We start from the raw sequence: 22,189 nt of genomic DNA, 5'->3' as shown, positions 1-22,189 counted from the left end.
AAACAAGCGAATCAAACCTTGTTTGTTCAGTCTTTGAGAGTTGGTTGTGGAAGAACTATTATAGCTTCTGGTAGTGTTTGCATTGGCTTTCTTAGTGGGGTGGTAATCGCTGCTAACAGGTGAATTGTTATTGTTGAGGCCGGCCAGGCCGACAATGGACGGAGGTCGGAGACCGCTTCTGCAACGAGAGCCAGTTTAATATACACTCGCCGATGGGAACGCGAGTTTAGATTCCTTACTTCTGGTGTCCTTTTTCATTGTGGACAGCAGGTTTCATCGAAGGAATTAGAGATGTAACTGAGCCGTTGTTGCTCACGGAGGTCATGCTTTCAGGTCTGCTGCCAACTCTGCCTGGAACTGTGAGATTGGGGGGAAATTTAGTTCAAAGAATTGTTAGAAGTAATAAGCGCAAAAACAGTGGGCGGAGTGGCGTCGGGAAAATCGCGAAAAAGCGCCCCGGGACCGATCTCAGGGTTGGGTACCCTGAAAAAGGTTGTCAGGGTGGGTGAGATGGTAGGGCTCATCGAGACCTTTCATTCAAGACCTTGTGACATTTAATCCATCAATCCGTCGAATTTTAACAAAAATAAAACCAATTTTTGCCTGTGCTGAAGCCGGAAAATTAATTTTAATTTTTCTATGGACGCGAATAACCTCCAAATCGGTCTCCAAACCGGCGTCAGGCCTGCGTGTGAGATGGAATAGTAAAGATCGCATTTTGGGTCCATTAGTAGAAAAAAATGGCGAATTTTCTATTTCCCGTGTGTTGTTCTTATGGGGAAAGTTAAAAAATCATGTTTTTCAAACTTCCAAATCTATCTAGTCTTGGAATTTTGCTTCAATTGGCTTGTAATTGGCCTAAAAATGTTCCCTGATAAATATCCCACATAATGATCTTCATTCGAAATCTAGCCAAGCTGGATAGGCTTGCTCAAGAGAAAGATTTAGACTTTTCCGAAAATCTGACATTAAAAATAATCACAGTAATTCGAAAAACGGTCTGATTTTGGAAAACCGCACACGAGGGGGCGTGCCCCACCAAGGGGCATCGACTGGTTCAAATATCACCGCCCACCGGCCCATAGGGCCCGGGGTGGGCCCCGAAAACCAAAATTTTGTAATGTCACTCAACACGTACTGTATTTTCACATAAAAATTTAGAAGTAATTTAATAAAATAAGCCAAGGTGTGATTACACAGTGAGAAAATCGAGCTACTTCAACACAGAAAACCTAAAAAAAATATAATATTATGCAGTGTGACCTACATATAGGCTGCGTTTGAACTGTCGAGCCACTTATTAAGAAAGGCGATGATATAAGTGATTAATTAACTCTGGTTAACCGCAGCGGTTTTACATTTAATTCTGGTAATTTAGTGTGAAATCATGCGCGGCGCTCGCGTTACTCACTGGACGTGTTGGAGTTTCTGAGGCTGGCGGGCGTCGGGATGCCCGAGCTCCTCTTTTTGTTCTGCGGCGATGGCATCCTGCAATTAAAACACACACTCACTCAGTGGTTTGCGCAGCGAGTTCGCTGGGATGAAACTGGTTCACCATAAAAATCGAAATAATAACGTCGAGAATCAAACTAGATCGCTAGTGAAGGGTAAAAAATGGGATGAATCCGTCCGTGCTTCAATTGAGATCGTGCGAGCGTGATTGAATTTCAATTATATTTACGGGAGCAAACAGGTTTAAATTAAATTAAATAAAAATGGCTTTCCAAATGATGCGGATTTTTCTGGAATTTTTACTAATATTCTAAGCAAAATTTCGAAATTTTTGCAAGTTAAAAGTGGAGAGTTTACTTAATTAGGCAATGACATTATTTTTATTTACTGAAAACATTTTAAAGTAAAAATTTGTACTTAAAACGTTTCCTTAAAATATGTATTAAACAATTACAAATTTATTTCTAATTGTAAGCTGGGAAAAACATTTGTTTCATTGATTTATAACATCTATAAACACAACAAATGCAAATATGGAGCTTAAAAGTTTCTGTAATGGTAAAAAAATCAAAACAAACACTAGTAAAAATTGTCCTTTTACGATTTTACATGAAAAACAATGTTAGAGAAACATTCCGGTGATTTTCTTCGTCTTTTTAAACGCATCAGAGTGGAAAAATTTTATATTTTAAGGCCTCATCAAATAACAGTGTTAAAAATGGTGTTTTTTTTTTTCGAAAAACAAATAAAATATTCTTTTTTAACTCTCCGCCCTTTTTTCCAAACTCTGACGAGAGCAGATTTTTCCTTATCTAGACAAAATTGAGGGCGCATAGCTCACAAACAAATTACACTTTCATGAGACGTGTGGTAATATTATTTATCAGGAGAGAAAAAATGCAGCTTTCGCGCAAAAATGTGGACAATGCTCACTTGGAATTGGAGGAAGTGACAGGCGCTGGTGCTGAGTCTGCTGCTTGTTGCTTCTGCTGCTGCTGCTGCTCGCGTCTCTGCTTCTGCTTGTACCGGGACAGCGAGAAAAACAATCCGAGGATGCTCTTCAGGTTACCCTCGCACACGTCGGTGGCCGTTACTCCTTCGATTGCCACGCCGATCGACTCGAGCAGCGACAGACACGAGATAACATTCTCCAGCTGCAACCAAATTACACGTACCTACAATTACCATTCAAAAGCAGCAGAAGGAAATCACGTTGATGCGTGTTGCATAAAAAGTGCGAATGTGTGTCGCTGCAATGGTGTGTGAATCACTGTCGGCCTGACCGACGAGGAAATATCGCACGCAACCAAGGTGCAACACGCCACACAGTGTCACCTTGGACTGCTTCGTAAAATGCTCGGGTGGCTGGAAATTCGAGTTTATTTTCCCAGCCAGTGTCAACAATCAAACCGATTTCAAAACGTTGCTGACGTGTCTTTTTATCGCCAAAATGAAATGGAAAGAGGATTGATACTGAAATATCCTGAAAATGCTTGTTGTGAATGCCTTAGGATTCAGGTGAAGCCAAAATTGACCTGAGCAGCAGTGTACATTTTTTTAGAAAAGTGTTTCATAAGTGGGGAATGTCTCCTTATTTGAAATCCTATTTTATTTCCCAACAAAGAGTTTCCCTAAAAGGTTCCACACGGTAATGGACAGATCTCGACGAGAGGAATCGAAATCTGCCGAGAAAATGTGGTCACGCGCTGGAAATTTTGGAAAACAATTTAAAATTTTTGGCTTTTTACTCTTTTTTGTTTTTGCAAATATATTGTTTATCGATCAACTGCTTAAAATTCAAATTATTTTCAATTGTCACCCCTTTAAAAAAAGACAAAACAGGACAAAACGTATTTCGCCTTTGAAAAGAAAATTTTGCGGACCTTTTGAATATCGATATTCAAGAGGTCCCTGTCAAAAATCAAAATTAATCGATTGGAACCGTTCAAAGGATTTGAAGATCAGATGATTTGACATCAATGAACAACGAGAAGAGACAATTTTTCACGGCCATCGATCCGTTCACGCAGGGTATAATTAGACCTGTGCAGGCTCAGAGTATTGGACCACTTTCGGGGCCAACAACCTTTGAAAACCCAAACTCATCGTTATACTGACAACAATTTAAAATTTATTTTCATCCACGGAATAAAAAATTAAATCGATATTGGCATGTGATCCAAAACCCAGTAAATTTTCGGTTCACGCGGAATATAGGTTAAAACTGGATTGTGCAACTGGATCCGAAGACGCGGCTGCCAAGGCAGATTCCGAATCGGATTATTTCTCGAGCATCGGAGCGTTTATCTTGGTCATGCAGTCCCTTAGGCGTTTACGCCGGCGTCCCGTGCATAATATCGTATATACATGTATAATTACGGCCCGATTTGAGTTCAGCGACAAGGCGGACGCGGCAGAAATTCATCATTTCACGAACGAGGCGAGCGTTTATACGTATATATACAGATAGTGTTTTCATTTGTGCATACCGCGCGACGTGAGTACACGAAAAGGACAGTTAGTCGGAGAGTAAGGGCAAAAATTACACTTTATCGTTTTTCTTTCTCTCTGCGGCGCGCGCGAGAGGCAACGCGGGTCTCGGCTGCACAAGTGGAACGATACGAAAGAGGCCAGCAGAAAGGCTTTATTTTCAAATTGTTCTCGACTGGCGCCGCCTGCTTGAGGAAAAACGCCGTATTATTTTAGTTAATTAGCACGCAGGATCAGTTCATTCTTAGCATGAATCACTCTTTAAGTTGGGATAAACAAGGGAAGGAATGCGAAGAACTGAGGCCAGATTTCTCTGAACCATGTGACAAATGAATTTTTTATGTAAAATGGGGAACCTTTAAAGAAATGCACACGCAGGAATTTAAAACAAATATTTATACGATTTATTGCGTAGAGTAGAGCTAAAAATGCCGAGATTTCGGTAAAAAATTAACATTCTCTTAAATTCAGGGTTGCATTTTCATACTACCCGGTTTTTACAATTTAATTTTCACCAATTTCTTCCGCAAGAAATTAATTTATTCCATTTTTCCCCTGGGAAAATCTAAAATTTGCGGTCGGAGTGGTCGAGATTTCCTCTACTGTGCAGATTTTTTCTTTCAAATTGCCATTTGCTGCCTAAATTTCTCCAAAAATTTATCTTTGACAATTTTTCAAGTCGAGGTCGTGAGCAAATAATTAGAAAAATATTTAAAACTGAGGTGCAAACATCGCATGCACGAAACTGGTTAAAAAAACCGCTTTTTACCACTCACTGCACTTTTTTTAAACACCCTGATCAAATTATTTTAATGAATTTTTCTGGTTCAGATTTGACGTTTTCCGGCGTTGAATTTCCCCACAGCAGTGTTCGAGAGTGCGAAGCCGAATTCGATACTGCGGATCATTTATTTATGGCCATGCTGTATCAAAGAATCCGTAAAAGTGAGCAGAAAAATGCCGCCAATTTCCTGTTCCACACGCGCCTGAGCAATTTTGGCTTCTGTTGCCGCTTTTGATGCGATTTAGTCCGAGCGGCGAAAAAAAACAAGCCATCAAAAAATGCTTTTGCGTACGCCCTCTTAGCTTTTACGACTGGCATTTCGGGATAAAAAGGTTTGCAACGGCAGACGACGGGCAAAACAACAAAGGCCAAGGTCGTTGTTCGTGCGCGGATTTGAATGTGGGCCGCTCAATTTTAAATCTAGTGAGTGCATAATTTTTTTTAAAAAAAAAAATACCGTTCAGGAAGATTGTATACACGATGCCCTGGTTCTCTGACGAGAAAATCTTAACTGCCGCACATTTCTGTTCATTAAAATTAGGGAAATAATGTATTTGGTAATGAAATTTTATCATTTTAAAATGAAAATTGTGCTGATAATTAATTTATTTTGGATGAGGGAGATCTGGAGTACCTAGCTGACTGAATTATTGCGGAAAATCAGGCCAGCCTTAAAAAGCTCTAATTTACAAAAAATAAATAAAATTGATTTTTAGGTTCGGGATTGATCTTCATTACGTTCCAATTTGATTTTTCTGTCAGCTGATTATCCCGCCAAGGCCGATTAATCAGAAATCAGGTAGGTGACAATAAGTCATTAATATTCACGGAACACTTAAATATTTTTTAACAATACAATGTCACCCTAACAAGCCGACAACTTATAATATTTACTTGGCAAGTCCGATTTCCGCTGCTCGGCGTGTAAAGAAAAAAACAGTTTTCACTCTTACCCAGAGAGTAAAAACGGGCCAAAATTAGCGAACACCTGGCCAAACATGAGCACGACCGACGGCCGCCGCAAACGATTTGCGAGCGGAAGAGGCGTCGGGGGAAAATTGCACACAAAATTGCTGGCGGGCGCGGAGGATTCGATTCACTCACTCGTCGTCCGAATTGACAAACAATCAAAGGGAAGCAGCGGCCGGCTCGGCTCGTTCGTTCTCTGGCAGGGACGAGAGCACCAACCTCGCAGCACCGCCGGTCGACACCAACTAACTGCGCTGGCTGGCTGGCGGAAAGCAACAGGAAGAAAAGCTAGGGGCCCTGGCTACGTCACTGACACACACCACACTCGCCGCTGCTGCATCTCACTGACTCACTCCGCCCGCTCGCCAGACACTATTAGGGATGTGACAGATCGGCTCTTCTTCGATTTTGTAAACATTTCGCATGAATTGCATGCTCCAGAGATAGCCATCCGTTTATTATTATTATTTGATATATATTTAAATATTTGTGCAAAATCCCTTTGAGAAAATTAACCATGTGGTCGAAATAAATCATTGTTAATTCTAAAACGGGTGGATTTTAAAATCTGGTCGTGAAATTCATCAATTAAGGACAGGGTTGCATTTGCTTACCACCCAGTTTTTTTCACCACTGGGTTTTTTATTTAAATAAAATTAATTTATTCCCTATTTCCACTGTGAAAATTTAAAATTTGCGGTCGGGGCGGTCAAAATTTCCTCTATTGTGCAGATTTTTCTTTTAAATTGCCATTTACTGCCTCAATTTCTCCAAAAATTTCTCTCTGACAATTTTTTATGTCGAGGCTAATAATTAGAAAATTATTAAAAACTGAGGTGTAAATTGCAAGAAACTAAAATTGAAAAGACGGTTTTTTTCACTGCGCTGAAATTTTGTAAAAAAAATGAGGGGTTTTTGCAACCCTGATTAAGGAGAAACGTCAAAAGCAGAGCGACAAAAAATGTTTTTTTTTATTTAACAATTATTTAAATTTGAGTGGAGAATCCGGGGAATCAATAAATCAATAAAATTTACGACCAGCAGTAAAATAAACTCTGGGTTATTTTAAAAAGTAAATAAAAACACTTTTGATTTTAGCACAGATTCAATTTTTCACTCCCCAAGAAGGAGAAATAAATGACACAACTGCCGGGAGGAAAGGCATGCCGTGTCGCATAATCGCGCGCCTTATGCCAATTCTCCAGCTCGGACGCCGCGTCACACTCATTCATCTTTTTGCCGGCCGATTTTCCGCTAGTACCGTCCACGGACGACTGAGTCACTCCTTTTTTTTAAGCGATGTTGTCTTACACGGGATAGGGCATGCATTGTTTTGGTTTCGTCACAGGAAAAAAATCATTTCAAAAAAATTTGTTAATAAAATGAGAAAATCAGCTTTTTGCTCAATTATTGCTTACGAAATGTGACGAAAATGCGGGGAAGAGGGTGCGCGCAACAGGTTGTTTCCGCACGATGCGTCACAGCAGCGCATATTACGCAATTATTGCCGTAATTCGCCGCTCGCCCACTTGTTCGCTATGGCAAGGGCGGAATTGCCCCTCTTGCACCACAGAATCAATAACACAGGGGTGATATTGCGCACACTGTGAAATCTCCGCAGCGAGCGACCGAATTATGAACAATCTTTGAAGCGAGATAAGATTCAAAACTTATGCAAAGAATAATTATCAGCATGAACAGGCCCTGCCAAAACCAACATCGATTTTCTCCAATATGTTTGCGCACAGTGATAATTGGCGGTAAAATATTTGCGAAGGCAAAAATTACAACTTATTTTTTTTTAAAATTGACGAGTTTATAAACTAAATTATTTCCGTGATTTTTTTTATACATGACGATTTTTTGTCAAGACTTTCAAGAAATCTGCTACTGAAAGGTCTCGCCATTCCTCATTCCTCAGTAGTTGTTATAACAATCGAGAAAGACCACCTCAGACGCATATTTTTAAAATTTCGCTTTATCACTTCAGGGCAATTATTACAAAGGCACCGACATCATTCGCGCGGACAAAGCGAGAAAGGCAAAATGAATGCATTTTCAGCTGCATTCACAGTTGAGCGAGCGAATCGCAAGTCACGCAACCTTAAAGACCTAAAAACACACGTTGTGTGTGCTCGTGATGTACATTCGCGTGTAATGCGGCGGTTTACTAACAATCAGCTGCTTAAATCGTTACAGGAGCGATTTAATGCGTTCAAATTGGCTCCATTAGTCACGGCTGCAGTGCCATCCGAGGCACCTGCGAAAGAGGAAATATAATTCCGAGGATGTAAACAATAAAACGAATCCCTCGCTTGGGCCAATTTTGCCTCGGGACGTCAAGGCTTTTTGCCGGGAAATTGGTCTCTCTGATCGCTTTTGGTTCGCGGATGTGATTACATCTGTGAGAATGCTCCAAGAGATTATACTCACCATTTGAGTTGGGTTCTTCGGTTTCCGGTTGACTTTAGCAATTTTCCGATTTGCTGAAAAAAAATTTTATTATTATTTTGATTTTTTTACAACACGTCTAAAACGAAACCGATTTGATTCTTTGCATTCTTTTTAGAGCACTAAAGGAAAAAAATCTTTCCTTCTATTTTTCAGAATTCAGATGATTCTCGAATAAATTAACTTAATTTTGGGTATTTTGATTTCCCCCAAAAATTTTCAAAGGTTCTCTAACGGCCAGTTACAATTTTCAGTAGAATTTTGTGAGAAAAACACTGGAAATTTAATCATCTTTCTGAATATATGCATATTTTGATGCTTCTATCAACTGGTGAATTTTAATGAGGCCAAACACGGACCCCTTTTGAAAATCTGCAATTGACCGGTTGCATAAACCCTTAGTTATTGAAGTCGCCAACAGATGGCGCAACCACAGACTTTCTTAAAAATTTTGTTTTAAGCGGTTTTAAGGCATTTCCGCTGTGATTTCAGACTCAATCTAGCTATTTTGCTTTTTTTAATTAATTTGCTTTTTTTTGACGTGCTGAAAACCAAAATCGGTTCAGCCATTCGCCGTAGAAACGTTGGAAAATATTTTTTTATTTCAAAAAATAGTTTTTCACGATTCTACGGCGATTGGCTGAACCAATTTTTGTTTTCAGAACGTCAAAAACAGCAAATTAATTGAAGAATGCACAGTAGCTAGATTGAGTCTGAAATCGCAGCGGAAGTGCCTTAAAATCGAAAGTCTACGGTGGCGCCATCTGTTGGCGGCTTCGAACACTTAGGGTTTATGCAACTGGTGAATTAAAAAAAACTTTCAAGATTCAAAAGTACTATTCTTTTTATCTTTTCACTATTCAATTTTCATAATTTTTCTCACCCCGGAAGCAATTAATTTCCTTTGCTCAAAAAAGGGCGTAACCAGTAAAAATCGAAAAAATTTGTCAATTAGGCTAAACTTTCATGAAATGTAATTTATAAAATAAAAAACACTTTGTTTAATTTTAAAAATTTTACTTCTCATTTTTTTTAATCGCTTTAAAATATTTGCTTTTCCAGAACGAATGAACAATAACAATGCAAATTTTCATCACACAAAAATAAAACCTCCTATAATCGTGTTTGAGCGAGCGCCAAGTTAAGGTTGCTTGACCTCAATTGACCTTGACCGTGCGGCCAAATGCGCGTCTGATTTTATTCGGCCGATAGTATGAGATGTCATGAAGTTTGATCTGATAGTGAGTATAATCCTGCTTGCTTCCTGCTCACAGGTGAACAAACGACACTTACTGACAGCTTCAACAATATCACAGAGCAGTATGCCATCACAAACGTCCGTCTGCAGATCTTGGATCCTGCGCTTCGAGTGCACCTTCTCCAGGTAGTGGTTGGCCCAGTCGATGTAGATCTGGGAACAAGACACGAATACTTTTAGCCTGGAAAGAAATTATATGTGTATTCATTTCTTTTCTCTGAACAGTTTCATCTGTGTGTTGTGTGTATTATGCAAAAGAGGAGCATGACGCAAAGCCATTGTTTCCAATGTCGCGCCGAGATGGAAAGAATAAATTACAATAGCAATTTTTAGGCAGCCGGCCAGCCCAGTTTCTTTCTCACTGCGAGCGAGTGAGTGAGTGAGTGAGCCCAGCAATGACAATGAGAACCAACTTTCGTTACTTGCACTTTTCATACAGAGCACGCCAACTCTTGGGTTTGAGCGAAGGCCAACCCGCGAGACGCGGGCGGGCGGCTCAGCCGGTTGACAAACATGATTCCTCCTTAATGAAATTCGCAGAAACGGCGCTACACTTATTTTCTTCGACCCTGCCAAAGGCTAGCTCTCTCGGTATTTGGCGTGCGAGTGAAATTTAGGAGCAAGGGCGTGTTTCGGGAATTGTTACACTGAAATATCGCTCAAGTAATTATTTCAACACCTCTGCAGTTAACAATTTATGTATACTCGGAATTTTTTTTCTCTTCAAATTAAACTTAAATAAAAAAGTATTCCTCAACAAAAAAATCCATTTATTATGCCCTTGGAAACATTTTTAAAAGTTAGACACTTCTCGTCTGGTTGTGAACACGAAACAAAATGCGTGCTGCGATTGTCGTTTTTTTTTTGTTGCTCCGCTTGGCTCAGGTAGTTGTTTATTTAAATCTTTTTTTATATTGTGACTTAAGAGGGAGAATCTATTTCTCGACTACTGTTTCACGGTTATTAAGAAGAATTTTGGCTTATACTATATTGTATTTAAAGCTCCGTTTGGTTCTCGGGAGCGTTGAATAATGTGGGAACTTGCCAGAAAATTTAAATATACAGTTTCCGTCTAATTTCAAATCCGTTCCTGCTAAATTCTAAATTCAGAATAACGCAACTTTAAAATGATTTAATTTCAGTGCCAGGTAATGCTACCCACCCACCTGCTGAGGTGACGCGACCACCAGTTGACCTAACATATTCAGAACTTGTAGAAGTGCTAGATTATCTCGTAAAAATATTGCTTGTATATTTGAGACACGAAGATATCTACTACGAGTAATCCGCTGCAGAGATTTTAACAGTCTGAATTGGAATTATAAAACGCTGGTACCCAGTACAACTTCGTCTTTCTGAATTTACGAAGCAGTATTAGCAAAATTGGTGGACATACTGAAGGTTGAATCCAGAATCACCTACTTCTGATGTACCAGAGCAAGGAACCATGGCTCCATTTTATTTATGAGATTATCAATTAATCAAATATAGCGAAAAATGCAACAAAGTTCAATTGAGATCGTAGGGATGATGTAGTATTTTGTGTAAATAAATGAATAATTGAACTTGTGACAGTTTTAATTCATTTATTTATTTTTCCCAATTGAAAATTAGTTGTTCGCTTTCTTTGGGTCATGATTATATTTTAAAACTCACTCCCCACGCTGCCATTAAATTTTCAGAATTAAATTTCGGCAATTTCTGTATTATTTGTGGAATTATATCATGGATAAAAAGTTCAAAAACAGTCGAATGAACAATAATCCGTTGAAATAATTAACATTCACCTCAGATTGTTCCCATCTAATAAGGCGTTAGCATTAACACGTCTTAACGACCATTATCAACACCTTAAGAATGTAGCGCTAATGGCCACGGCGATGATAATTTCTAGTCAAAAGCAGAGGATTCCTCACAAAAGACATTCATCTGCGAGATTTATGTCGTGGGTTAATGGGGAAACCCGGAGTACCGTACTCCGTCAGAAAGATGGAGACAACCTAAACTTAAAATGCGTCCGAAGAAAATGGAATCAAATGGGTGCTAAATAAATAAATTTAAAACTCTTATTAATCAGGAAATTAGAACTAAAAACCCAGTTCAATTTTCACTCGCATGTGGCTGAAAAAAAAAATTAAAAAAAGATCCTGCTGCTTGCGGACAGAGAGTGGCGACCCAGGGGCTATCTTGCAGAGTGGCGCGGAAGAGGCCAGGCAGCAATAAAGATTGCAGGCCGTCCGCCCGCCGGACGAAGGAAGGAAAGGGTTTATAAAAATGATGAGAGGCCAAACAAACAGTAGGCTATGCGTCTGGCAATACCTGGATAATGTCCATCTGGCGTTCTCGCTCGTCCTGCTTGGGTGCCATGATGCACGCGGCCACGTCCAGAAGGGACATGTTTTCTCCAAGAGAGCGACACCGTCTCGCACACTCGCTGGGCGGCTGCAAATTAACGAGCGCGCACACACACACTGTTGTGTTGTGTTGTTTTGTGTGTGCGCCGCCTCGTGCTCCTCCACACCCAAGACTCGCCGCCGCCGACGCCGCGGCTCTCTCAGGCAGTTCGTTAGTGCGTTCGGTTAAATGTACAAATTTATTTATACTACTCATTCGGTCGAAATCTGGACGGAGCGGCAGCGAGCGTGAGTCTCGCACGCGTGTTAAAAATAAAGGAGATGCTGGCTGGAGCTAATTTTAGCCTCCATCGCCTCCGAAAGGAAGTTTTGAGGAAAACACGCACTCAGCGCGCAGTATTTATCGTATTGGAAGTTCAACACTATGCTCTTAAGCCGTTTTAAATAATGTTCCATTTTAAAATTAAATAAAAGAGACAATTTTGAAGTTATCTATATATTTGCCGACATTCCTTGCTTTTGCTAAAATTTAAAAAAAAAATCCAGTTGCGAAAGCGTATATTAATGTTCGAAGTTTTAAGCTGCAAATAGATGGCGCCAGCGGTTACTTTCGATTTAAAGGCACTTATTCCGCTGCGATTTCAGACACAATCCTGACCAGGGTTTGCAAAAAGAAGCATTTTCCCGGAAAACCCACTGCATTGCAAACAATTTTTGCGGGGTTTACTGCAATTTTCCAAAACACATGCATTTTAATTGAAAATCAAAAATTCTCATGATTCTGACCAAAAATAGATAATTTTACAAATCAGTAAAAATGTCATTGGTTTCATCGAAAGATCGAACATTTTTACACTAACCGTGATTTTCCAAAATTAGTGACTTTTTTTGCGCGAAATGTGACCTTTTCTGGGTTAAATTCGGAAAAATCCAGCTGGTATTTTGCCCAAAAAACTAGTGGTGCATTTTGCGCATTGCAAAATTGGCGAACCCTAAATCCTGACACTGTTAATCTTCACTTTAAATGATTTCTTTTGTTATGCTCGAACCAAAAATTTGTCCAGCCAATCACCATAGAATCGTAAAAAAAGACATTTCTAAGGCGAACGGCTGAACTGATTATTGTTTTCAGCACATAAAATGGAAATCATTAAAGCGTTGCATTCCCAGCAGCAGGATTAAGTCTAAAATCGCCCTAAAATTGAAAATAAACTGCTGGCGCCAGATTTAAATACTAAAAGAATGGTAAAAATAACGTCAACCGATTTTTATTATATTTTCGAAAATTTAAATTTCTGCCAATATAATTTTCCTATAAAAGCCAGCAGAACGTAAATCTCAGAAAGAATGCGGCCTGCGAGTTTTCATTTCTTTATCCTGACGTTCAATTTTGAAAAACGGTTTGGTGTCAAGAGGTAACCACTTTGGAAGAATGCCATCTTTTTAGTGCATATTACGCCACAATGCCTCTGGCCTGCAGTTTCCTCAGGCCATTAAAAACCCTTGTGACATTTCACCTAGATTTCCCCAGTACTTTGAAAATTTATTTATAAACACTTAATTCTTAAAAATACGTACAAGGATAAAAAACATTTGAAAGTCGGAAGAAGAACGATATTTTCTTAGCTATTAAACTAAATTGTGATTCAAAGTTTTTCGTTCGATTCATTAAATTAATTTGTATTCATTTTCACCTTTTAGAATTATTTTGGATGCATGCCAAACGGATTATTGAGTGATGAATGATTCAAATAAATTTATTTCAGTCTTTCCCTGTTGCTGTCGACAAAAATAGCGAAATTGTTTGTCTACAAGGGACTTTGAAAAATTTAACTAATGTAAGGCGGACAGTGAGAAGCGTAAGTTTGCTTTTCTCTTTCCTTGAAGCCACGAGCGTGAAAGAGATCAATTAGTCTTAATTGAATCACGGGGCTCCGGTCAGTTAACGATGATTTATAAGCCTTTGATTAATTCTCAGAACCGTGCACTTGAAAAACTTTTCTAGCCCCTTGAAACCTTAATCCTTTTTTTACCCAACAATTTCAAAAGAAAATTTTTATTGGTAATAAAAATGTCATCTTAAACGGCATTGCTTCATGACCCGAACAAATTGTCAAGTCCCATGTTTTTTTAGTCTAAACCCACGATGAAACGTTTAACCCTCAATTAACACCCGCCTCTCAACATGTTTGGCGCCAGTTAACCAACCATTTTTTTTTGTGTGTGTGAGCCGCCGATACGAAAAGTGCTTTTAATTGCCTGCGAGAGCTTTTCTTTGGTACGTGATTAAGATGTGTGTCGAGAGGGAATATAGGCGCTTGAAAAAATAAATGAGAGTGCGTGCTAGTGCTCCTCAAGTGTGCGTATAATGGGAAGCGATCTCCAGCGAGACGAGAAATTAACCGACAATGAGCCATGCCAGCAGACAGAAGTCTTTCACACGAGAATCAAAATTGAGAATCTTATGAATATATTTACCCTTTTTTTCCTTATTGTTCTGACGAGAGTTTTGCCGGAAAGAGAAAGCAAATAATAATGTCATACTTTGATGTTAAGAAAGGGAAAATCCGCGGCACTAATCCCTCGTGAACAAAAATTATTTAAAGAGGAATGATACTGCAAAGCCTGGAAAATGCTTGTTGCCAATGCATAAACTCGTCCCTTAGGATTCAGTTAAAGCCTAAATTGACCTAAGGAGCGCTGTAATTTTTTGAGAAAATTGGCTGGAAGTTTACAAATGGTAATGGCTGTCTCCTTACTTGAAATCCGATTTAATTTCAAAACCAAGAGTTTCCCCAATAAGTGGCATACACCGTTGGACAGATCTCGACGAGACGAATCGGAATATGCCAAGAAAATGTTCGAGCACTGTAAATTTTGGAGAAAATTGGCAAAATTTGAATTTTTACTGTAGGAAGCTTCTTTTTTATTATTGCAAATTGTTGAACAAATTGTTTATCGGTCAATTGTTTAAGGCATCGAACAATTCAAATAATTTTCAATTGTTGCCCAGTATCATTCCACTTTAAAAAAATCAGCAGAGCTATAAATCACGATTTTATCAATTTGTCAAGTATCAGGCGGAAGAGTTCAAAATAAAACCTTAGTATTTTATCACAATTTGAATATTTACCTTTAATTTTTAAAATTATTGCGGTGAAATTTTAATATAAAAATTTTTTGAATGATACTCACTTCAATAGTCTCCTTGGCGGTGTATTTCTTGGTTTGCTGCGGTGATGCCATCGTGATATACGTCCTTAATTAGCAATAATTTCGCGCTGTGGCCAATTAAATTGCGTAAATTGCGAGGCGGAGGCAGCAGAGACAACTGCTGCCTTTCATCCTTGGGGCCTTGAGAGGGCCATTACAGCCGTTTTAGAGACCTGAAACAAGAAAATTAACCATGGGAGTGTTTGTTTCAGTCAAATTTCAGGATTTTATGACTGAAAAGGTCAGCAGGGCCCGATTAAAAAGGAGTTTTCTTTTCAAATATCTCGATTCTCCGTCGTTAAAAGCCTAAAAGGGGTTGAACACCCCTTGAAACTCACGTTTTTTGACACAACACGACGGTATGGGTGACAGCCTGGGATAATTACTAGCGCGACTGTGCTCGACGGAGCGAAAACGGCACATGCGGACACCACCTGGGCAAAGGTGCGACCGACCTGGCGCTCAGGTTGCGCAACCGGCCGCGAGAACCGTTCGACGGCGACTCACCTGCGGTCGTGCTGCCAGCTCGATCACTTTTTCGGCTCGATGTCGGCACCGCCGCCCTTCATGCCGAATTCGGGATTCGCACCGCAGATAATTTTGACACTTTGACAGTACGGAGGGCGTGGCCGCCGTGTTGTGTATGTGCAGGAATGAGCAGGTCGAAAAAGAGCAAAACATGGGCGTGCGTTTCAGAGTTCATGGTTTTTGTAGATTTAACTATACTCAAGTTCATAAGAAGTTTATTTTTTAAATTGAAAATTATGTTTTCAATGTTTTAAATATGATCTAAATCAAGATTAAAGCCAGTGTAAGCACCGACACGTCTAAGTACTTGATAATCACCGATCATCCGTAGCAAAACCCGACTTAATTTGATTCAGTGTCGCTGCTAAAGTTGTACAGCATTGCCATAACTTATGCAACAAACTACCGCGCAGACGGGAGTGGAATAATGAATGAGGTCTCCTCCCTTCCAGATTTACTCGCACTCGCGTCACATGTTCACGCGGCTCTGCTTGTTTTGAATGTTGAACTTCACTCGGTCACTCGCCTCTCTTTGAATTTTTAATTGATTTTCGCTTGCGCCGGCCGGCAAAGGCAAAGACAGTAGTCGTTCGGTATGTTTTGATTTCGTTTTATAAGGCATGACAACACTATATCGGCACAATTCCGACGACATAGTAGATGGACTTTTAAAGACTCTGATGACGAGACAAATAAAAATGACAGGGAAGATTATTCCGTGGCTGCGAAAACAGGGAAAACAGCATGAAGTGTAATTCCTCTGACAGTCATTGATGAAAAAATGGACTAACTTTTGTTCTGAAAGGGTTGTTTTAATAATTGTGTAAATGTGTTTATTTGAAAATTAATTTTTGTTCTTTCAAAATGTAAAATTTGAAAGAAATTCGCCCTGATTCACCCCGTCAAACTCTCTATTTACTAGGGTTCAAGTCAAGCTTAATTGTTTTGAAAGCAAATTTACGAAACTCATTGCTGGGTGCTTAATTAGTCATCTAATTAAGTTTGAGGAATTCATCAAAGAATACAATTTTGCCATATTTTCGGAGCAAGAAAACCACAGCCTTGAATTAAAATTAAAATAATACATAATTTCAGTTGCGCGTTTCATAGTTTTTTTTTTTAATCAGCTTTGCTGGAAATTTATGTGAAAAGCTTGCACTTTTTAAACATTTTACCTCCTGATTTTCACTTTTACGTTGTAAACACAGTATTTATTTATATGTTTATTTTATAGATGTTTATTCTCACTTAAATACAAATATACAAATACATCAATACGACAAGTCAGAAGTAGAAAAAAATGAAGTGAGAAAGGGCACCATTCCTGGCAAACAACTTGATAAAACCTTGCTCCTAGGAGCAAAGTCGGAATGAGCCCAAACTAGAATGTTCAACACCTTAAAAATTTGCGAACACATACGCACTGCAAAGCGATGGGAACTGAACTATTGAACAAGATTTAAGTGTATGTGGCATTTCGTTCCAATATTTCACTACTCGGAAGTCAAAAACATAATAGTCAATTATAATACAATTTTAAAAAGAAACCCTGCAAAATCCAGAGCCAAATTTAAATGCGGCCTTTTACATCAACCGTTTTAAAAAATCTGATAAGTAATGATAAAAATATTTGAAAAATCCGCAAAATTCTTTGAATTATTTTGCAGGCTCCAATTTTTTTGGTAGCTTGAATTTTTTTTAAAAAAATGTTTTTAATTTTTTGTTGAGAAGTGAATTTTTCCCACACTTTTGTTCTTTATTCAACAATAAAACATCATTCTCAATTTAAATCTGCTCAGATTCATTTTATTAGTCTTGCGAATTTAAGTACAAAGTCAGTGTAGTTTCAGAAATAAGGCAGTTTGTGCTTGTACAGATTCAATCAGGAAAAGTTGCCAAAGGATCGAGAAGGCTGCAATCCAATCAATTTATGCTTCAATCTTTAAACACCAGCTGTATTATTAAATTACGCAGAATAATGCAACATTCAAAAGGCGGTAAGTGCAAATCTAATTTCACATTAATATCATATTTATCAGAATAAAAATATGGTCGCTCAGTAAAAAGTGAGGCACAAAATTTCATATTTAAAAATCTCGGTTTGGTACACAAGAGGAGCATTCCATTATTTGCATTTCAAAGCAGGATATATTATTAAAATCCTAGTAAAGAGTTATACTAGAAAAATTAAAAGGAAAATACTCCTCACAGTTGGCTTTCTTTCTGCTGCTACAGGTTTTTGTACAAGATTCCAGATAAAGAATTAGACACTTTTGAAGTCCCACAGGACGGACATTATTTTCCAATTTCACCAGAACGTCTTATTTTTAATTTCCTAACTGCCTAAAAGCTGTTCATCTACAACTAAACATAGGCTCTATTCTCTAAATGTGAGTGCGGTTAAGTTTGTTTGTCACACTTTGTTCCATATTTTGAGACTTGGCTACATCTAACAGTAATAATTGAGATTCGAGAACATCGTTTTGATTGTGAGAATTGTAATGCACACACGTTTAGCGTCGAGTATCGGAAAACACTGACAGAAGGGCAGAATGCACAAAAGGCCGCTGAAAAACAGGGTTCCGAAAACCTCGGCGGGCTGGCTTCAACTGGTTTAACCCGGTTTTAACCATTTTTGACGAACACTACTTTGTTTTTTGGGTCAGATAATTTTTGAATTTTATGCTGTGTGAAATGAAAAATCCAAAAACCTCGGGTTTTACTCTCGGAACCCTGCTGAAAAATCTCAACCATTGTTCAACAACAGAGGTGCGTGGGTGGTATGTAGATAAATTAAGAAGTAATCATCGTCAATCGGTGGTGAAAATAAATGCATCGTTTTGTACTAATTACACGGTATAAAAAATACAACCTCGCAGCGTAGAAAAATAATACTGCAACAAAATTCGTAGTCCAGCCCTTTTGACACTCAGTCACAGCCCTGGGAAAGCAGGCTCTTAAGCATACAACTAATCAAAAATGGAGGGATTAACAACAGTACAATACATATAACAATAAAAGGTGCGCCTAAGAGACAACAACGTAAATTACAACTTGAGGGTGAGTGCAGACTAGCAGACAAATCGGTGCTCGCATCAAATCATTAATAGGATAGCTAAAATCACTTGGTCGAGTTAAACCTCATCCATCATCTTGATTTTTACAGCCGAGCTGGGGATGTAGCTCTTTTGCTCGGGCTCGTCTGGAGGGTTGGTCAGGGGTTCCTCCTCTTTGGTAGCTGTTGACGCATCAAAATTATTTAATAAACTCCATTCAAAGATCAAATATTATTTAAAAATTGAATAGGAAAATTGGAAATTTTTCATTTTCTTTTACAGTCAGGTAAGGAAACCATTTAAAAATTGCAATGTTTCCCATTTTTAATCGGTCAAAACTAAACTTCGAAACTAGGGCTGTGAAATGTAGACGATCAACTATTTTTTGTGAGCCTCCAATCGTTGCGGGACAATTTCAAGCCACTTGAACCAAAGTGAAAATTAAAACCTTAAAAAACGTCTAAATTTACTCAAAATCTGTAGATAAAAAGCATAATTTTGCATCGCTAGTTATAATTTTTCAGGAAATTTTTAACGCAAAGAGAATTAAAATTATACTTTCTTTGTCGCCGTTTTCAGTCCCTTCAACCATCCCCAAACCACCCCTTCAAACAATATCCCCAAATGAAAAAAATTAAATTAATATTCCATTTTAAAATATTTGCTAATACTATCGTAAAGTTTTCATCTTTTTCTTTGCAATCGGATTTTTTCACTTTTTATTGATAGGATTGGTTGAAGGGTTGATTGAGGGAACAATTGGAATACATTTTAACTTTAGTCCTTCCCCGTAAAGGATAAATGATCCGCTGTATAATTTAGCCCAACAATGTCTATTTCAAATCGGGATTTAAAAAAAATCGTGCTTTTGGAGCATGCCTGCTTGTTAAAGTGGAATGATAGAGGGCAACAATTAAAAATTATTTAAATTGTCGGATGCCTTAAACAATTGACCGATAAACAATTTGTTCAACAATTTGCAATAATAAAAAAATGAACTTCCTACAATACAAATTCAAATTTTGCCAATTTTCTCCAAAATTTACAGTGCTCGAACATATTTTCTTGGCATATTCCGATTCCTCTCGTCGAGATCTGTCCAATTGTGTATGCCACTTATTGGGGAAACTCTTGGTTTTTAAATTAAATCGGATTTCAAGTAAGGAGACAGCCATTGCCATTTGAAAAGCACGGTAACTTGCCAGCCAATTTTCTCAATTTTTTCGTTTTTTTCCCATATCGGTTGCGAACATCTCAAAAAGGAAAAACAGAGCTTGTCGCCATTTTTTATATGTCATTTTCTATTGAATGAGCTACATTTTGACTATTTAAAATTTGGAAAATTTGATTCCCTTCAATATGTGGTTTTTTTTAAATATTTCAAAATTTCGGGACCTTCCAAAAATGGCGTAGGGTATAGCGATCAACGACCGTTCTAGAGTTAGATATCGCAAATATTGTGTTGCGACTGCTTTGGTGCGAGGCTTAAGGTGCAGTGGGGGAGAAGGTGCAGTAAGGGTGCACTGCTTGTCGCACACCTTTGTACTGCCACCTGGCGATACAGGTTAAATGCAAAGTAGTAGGACAGTAGTGGCGAGAAGGCGCCACAAGGGCATAATCAGTGGAATATTTTAAATACTGATTTTTTCAGCTTATCTCTAGTAACAAAAAAGTTAGTCTTATTAATAAAAATGACATTTTCAACGCCCCAGTGAAATAGGCAATTTATGGAATTTCATTCTGAAATTTTCAGGTCTGACTATTAAGGTAAACTAGAGCAACATCTATACCAAGATTTAAAGACCTCCTACCAAAACGGTGTCTTTTTTTGAGTTCATTCATGCCTGTTATAATTGCACAAACTTTAAAAAGGAAAATGTTGGCAAAAATAGTATATTTTAATAAAAGAGCCTAAAATAAATAAATTATTAACTTGAGTTGGTTTCTGGGACATTTAGTTTTTAGTTAGAGTTTGGCTTGAATTAACTTTGGCATGAGCTTAAATTGTTTAAAATTCTCTGATTTGTGCTCATGATGTAAAACCCATTACTCTAAGTAAACCAGATATTTAGTTGACCATAAAAGCGCAGCCTCATTCATTTCGTTTTAACCTATCAGGAAACGCCCATAATAAACGGACGGAGTTCGCAAAAAGCCGCATTTTCCTGGAAAACCCCACCGCATTGCAAAAAAACTGCTTTTTTGAGTATTTTTACTGAAGATCAGTTTCCATTACCAATGGCTACAAAATTGTAGTAAAAGCCACTGGTTTCACCAAGAGACCGATAGCTTTTTGTCGCGAAATGTGACCTTTTCAGGATTAAATTCAGAAAACCCCAAAACTGCTGGGTTTTTTTCAGTTAGCGCATTGCAAAATTGGCGAACCCTTTAAACACCAGATCCAAAAAAGGGTCACACTGTTCACAGCATTTGTGGCAAATATATACGTTCTAAAACTAAATAAAAGAAAAAGCAACTCACAATAAGCAACAACGCCTCCTTGGGTGTAAGTAACTCTGCAGAAATTGTACATGGGACAGTTGCTGGAAAAGCAGCAAACAAGTGTGAGGATGATCAGCAGAACGCACAGGCTGATGACAATGATGCTGACAATCATGACCACCCTGCAAATACATATAGCCGGAATTTGAGCACCTCTTGTTGAGGTCATTGAACCCGCGCTTACTGTTCGTCAAAGTAATTGATGATGGAGCCGTGGGGACAGCATCGCAGCGTCTGGTTGGAGGCGCAGCACTCCGTGTAGTAAAAGGGCTGGTCCTCCTGGGGACAGGACAGCCAGTGGACACCACTCTCGTCGTCCTCGATGCCGTTGGCGTAAAATCCATCACAGATTTTGCTTTCGACTGTAATAGTAACCGGAAAGAATTAGTAATTGACACAACTCATTAAAATTTTGGGATAATTTTACCTGATTTGAAGGCGAGGGCCGCCGACAGGAGGGACAACGTCGTGGCGGTCAGCATGTTTGTTTTCTGTTTGTCTGCGGTGGCTGCTGCTTTACGTGTTCATCGCCTTCTGAGGCAGTCTGGGCGACAAGCTGCCGCGGGGTGTCGCCAAGTGGCGAAAGCCTCGCTTCTTCACCCCTTTTCGCCCGCTTCGATCTGCTTGCTCTACGTGTTTTTCCACTTGTCTTGTTTTTCGTGTCCGCTGACTCGTAAATCGCAGACTCGCACTGAAAGGGTGTGCCCCCGCTCTCGTCATCTCGTCTCGCGTGTGCTCGCGGATCGCGGAATGAGCTTCTGCGCAGTGCTGCCACCCGTCGGCCAGCCACAAACTAAGATCCGGCTCCGATGGGAGTTCAAAATAATTCTGTGTTATTGCACATTCTCAGGCAAGGTGTACATACACTACTTCACGTGGTCGGAGCACGTGTTTGAAAATACAATTAAGATATTATTGGTTGAGAGGAGGAAGCACGTGCTTTCGCGATTTTTGCGCAGTTACAATCGATTATTCTTTTTGGAGGTGAGGCCAGGACGGCCAGGTGGCCGTGCCTTTCTCGTTATAAGTGATGCGCGACAACGACAGCAAATGGCCATGGGCCGGTCAACGGACGCCCTTGAAATTCGGGTGCTGGTGCTGAATGGCACCACAGGCGCTATCAACGTGTCGT

General features: G+C 39.0%; 2 protein-coding genes across 13 annotated transcripts in view; both read right to left on the bottom strand.

The window, feature by feature from the left end:
- sick (sickie) overlaps positions 1–15,624 on the bottom strand; it is a 29,395-nt gene extending 13,771 nt beyond the window's left edge. For 6 of the 12 annotated variants that reach the window (XM_065496492.1, XM_065496493.1, XM_065496497.1 and 3 more), the window contains exons 1-7: positions 11,724–11,847; positions 9,440–9,557; positions 8,129–8,181; positions 2,386–2,606; positions 1,412–1,488; positions 240–357; positions 18–178 (exon numbers count right to left, since the gene is read on the bottom strand). In XM_065496492.1, coding sequence (XP_065352564.1) covers positions 18–178; positions 240–357; positions 1,412–1,488; positions 2,386–2,606; positions 8,129–8,181; positions 9,440–9,557; positions 11,724–11,801 — 826 coding nt within the window. In that variant the 5' untranslated portion in view covers positions 11,802–11,847. Of the gene's footprint in view, positions 1–17; positions 179–239; positions 358–1,411; positions 1,489–2,385; positions 2,607–5,914; positions 5,935–8,128; positions 8,182–9,439; positions 9,558–11,723; positions 11,848–14,953; positions 15,145–15,478 lie in introns of those variants that run through there. The other 6 variants (XM_065496491.1, XM_065496496.1, XM_065496498.1 and 3 more) reach the window with 3 other exon arrangements.
- A 1,652-nt stretch (positions 15,625–17,276) lies between these two features.
- Positions 17,277–21,755, bottom strand: LOC135946447 (uncharacterized). Its single transcript, XM_065494661.1, has 4 exons — positions 21,485–21,755; positions 21,242–21,419; positions 21,037–21,179; positions 17,277–18,737 (listed from the first exon to the last, which is right to left on the bottom strand). Exons 1-4 carry the CDS (start codon positions 21,537–21,539, stop codon positions 18,634–18,636), a joined length of 480 nt encoding a protein of 159 aa, XP_065350733.1. The 5' UTR covers positions 21,540–21,755; the 3' UTR covers positions 17,277–18,633.
- Positions 21,756–22,189: the final 434 nt, after the last annotated feature.

This window comes from Cloeon dipterum, chromosome X, assembly GCF_949628265.1.
Source record: "Cloeon dipterum chromosome X, ieCloDipt1.1, whole genome shotgun sequence".
Classification (NCBI taxonomy): Eukaryota; Metazoa; Arthropoda; class Insecta; order Ephemeroptera; family Baetidae; genus Cloeon; species Cloeon dipterum.
The sequence above is the reverse complement of the archived record's forward strand: the minus strand, read 5'-3'. Positions and strand labels throughout refer to the sequence as shown.

Coding starts and splice junctions, on each gene's coding strand:
- LOC135946447 (XM_065494661.1), bottom strand. CDS start 21,539: ATGCTGACCGCCACGACGTTGTCCCTCCTGTCGGCGGCCCTCGCCTTC. Junction 21,420..21,484: donor GGCCCTCGCCTTCAAATCAG/GTAAAATTATCC, acceptor TTACTATTACAG/TCGAAAGCAAAATCTGTGAT. Junction 21,180..21,241: donor ATCAATTACTTTGACGAACA/GTAAGCGCGGGT, acceptor ATGTATTTGCAG/GGTGGTCATGATTGTCAGCA.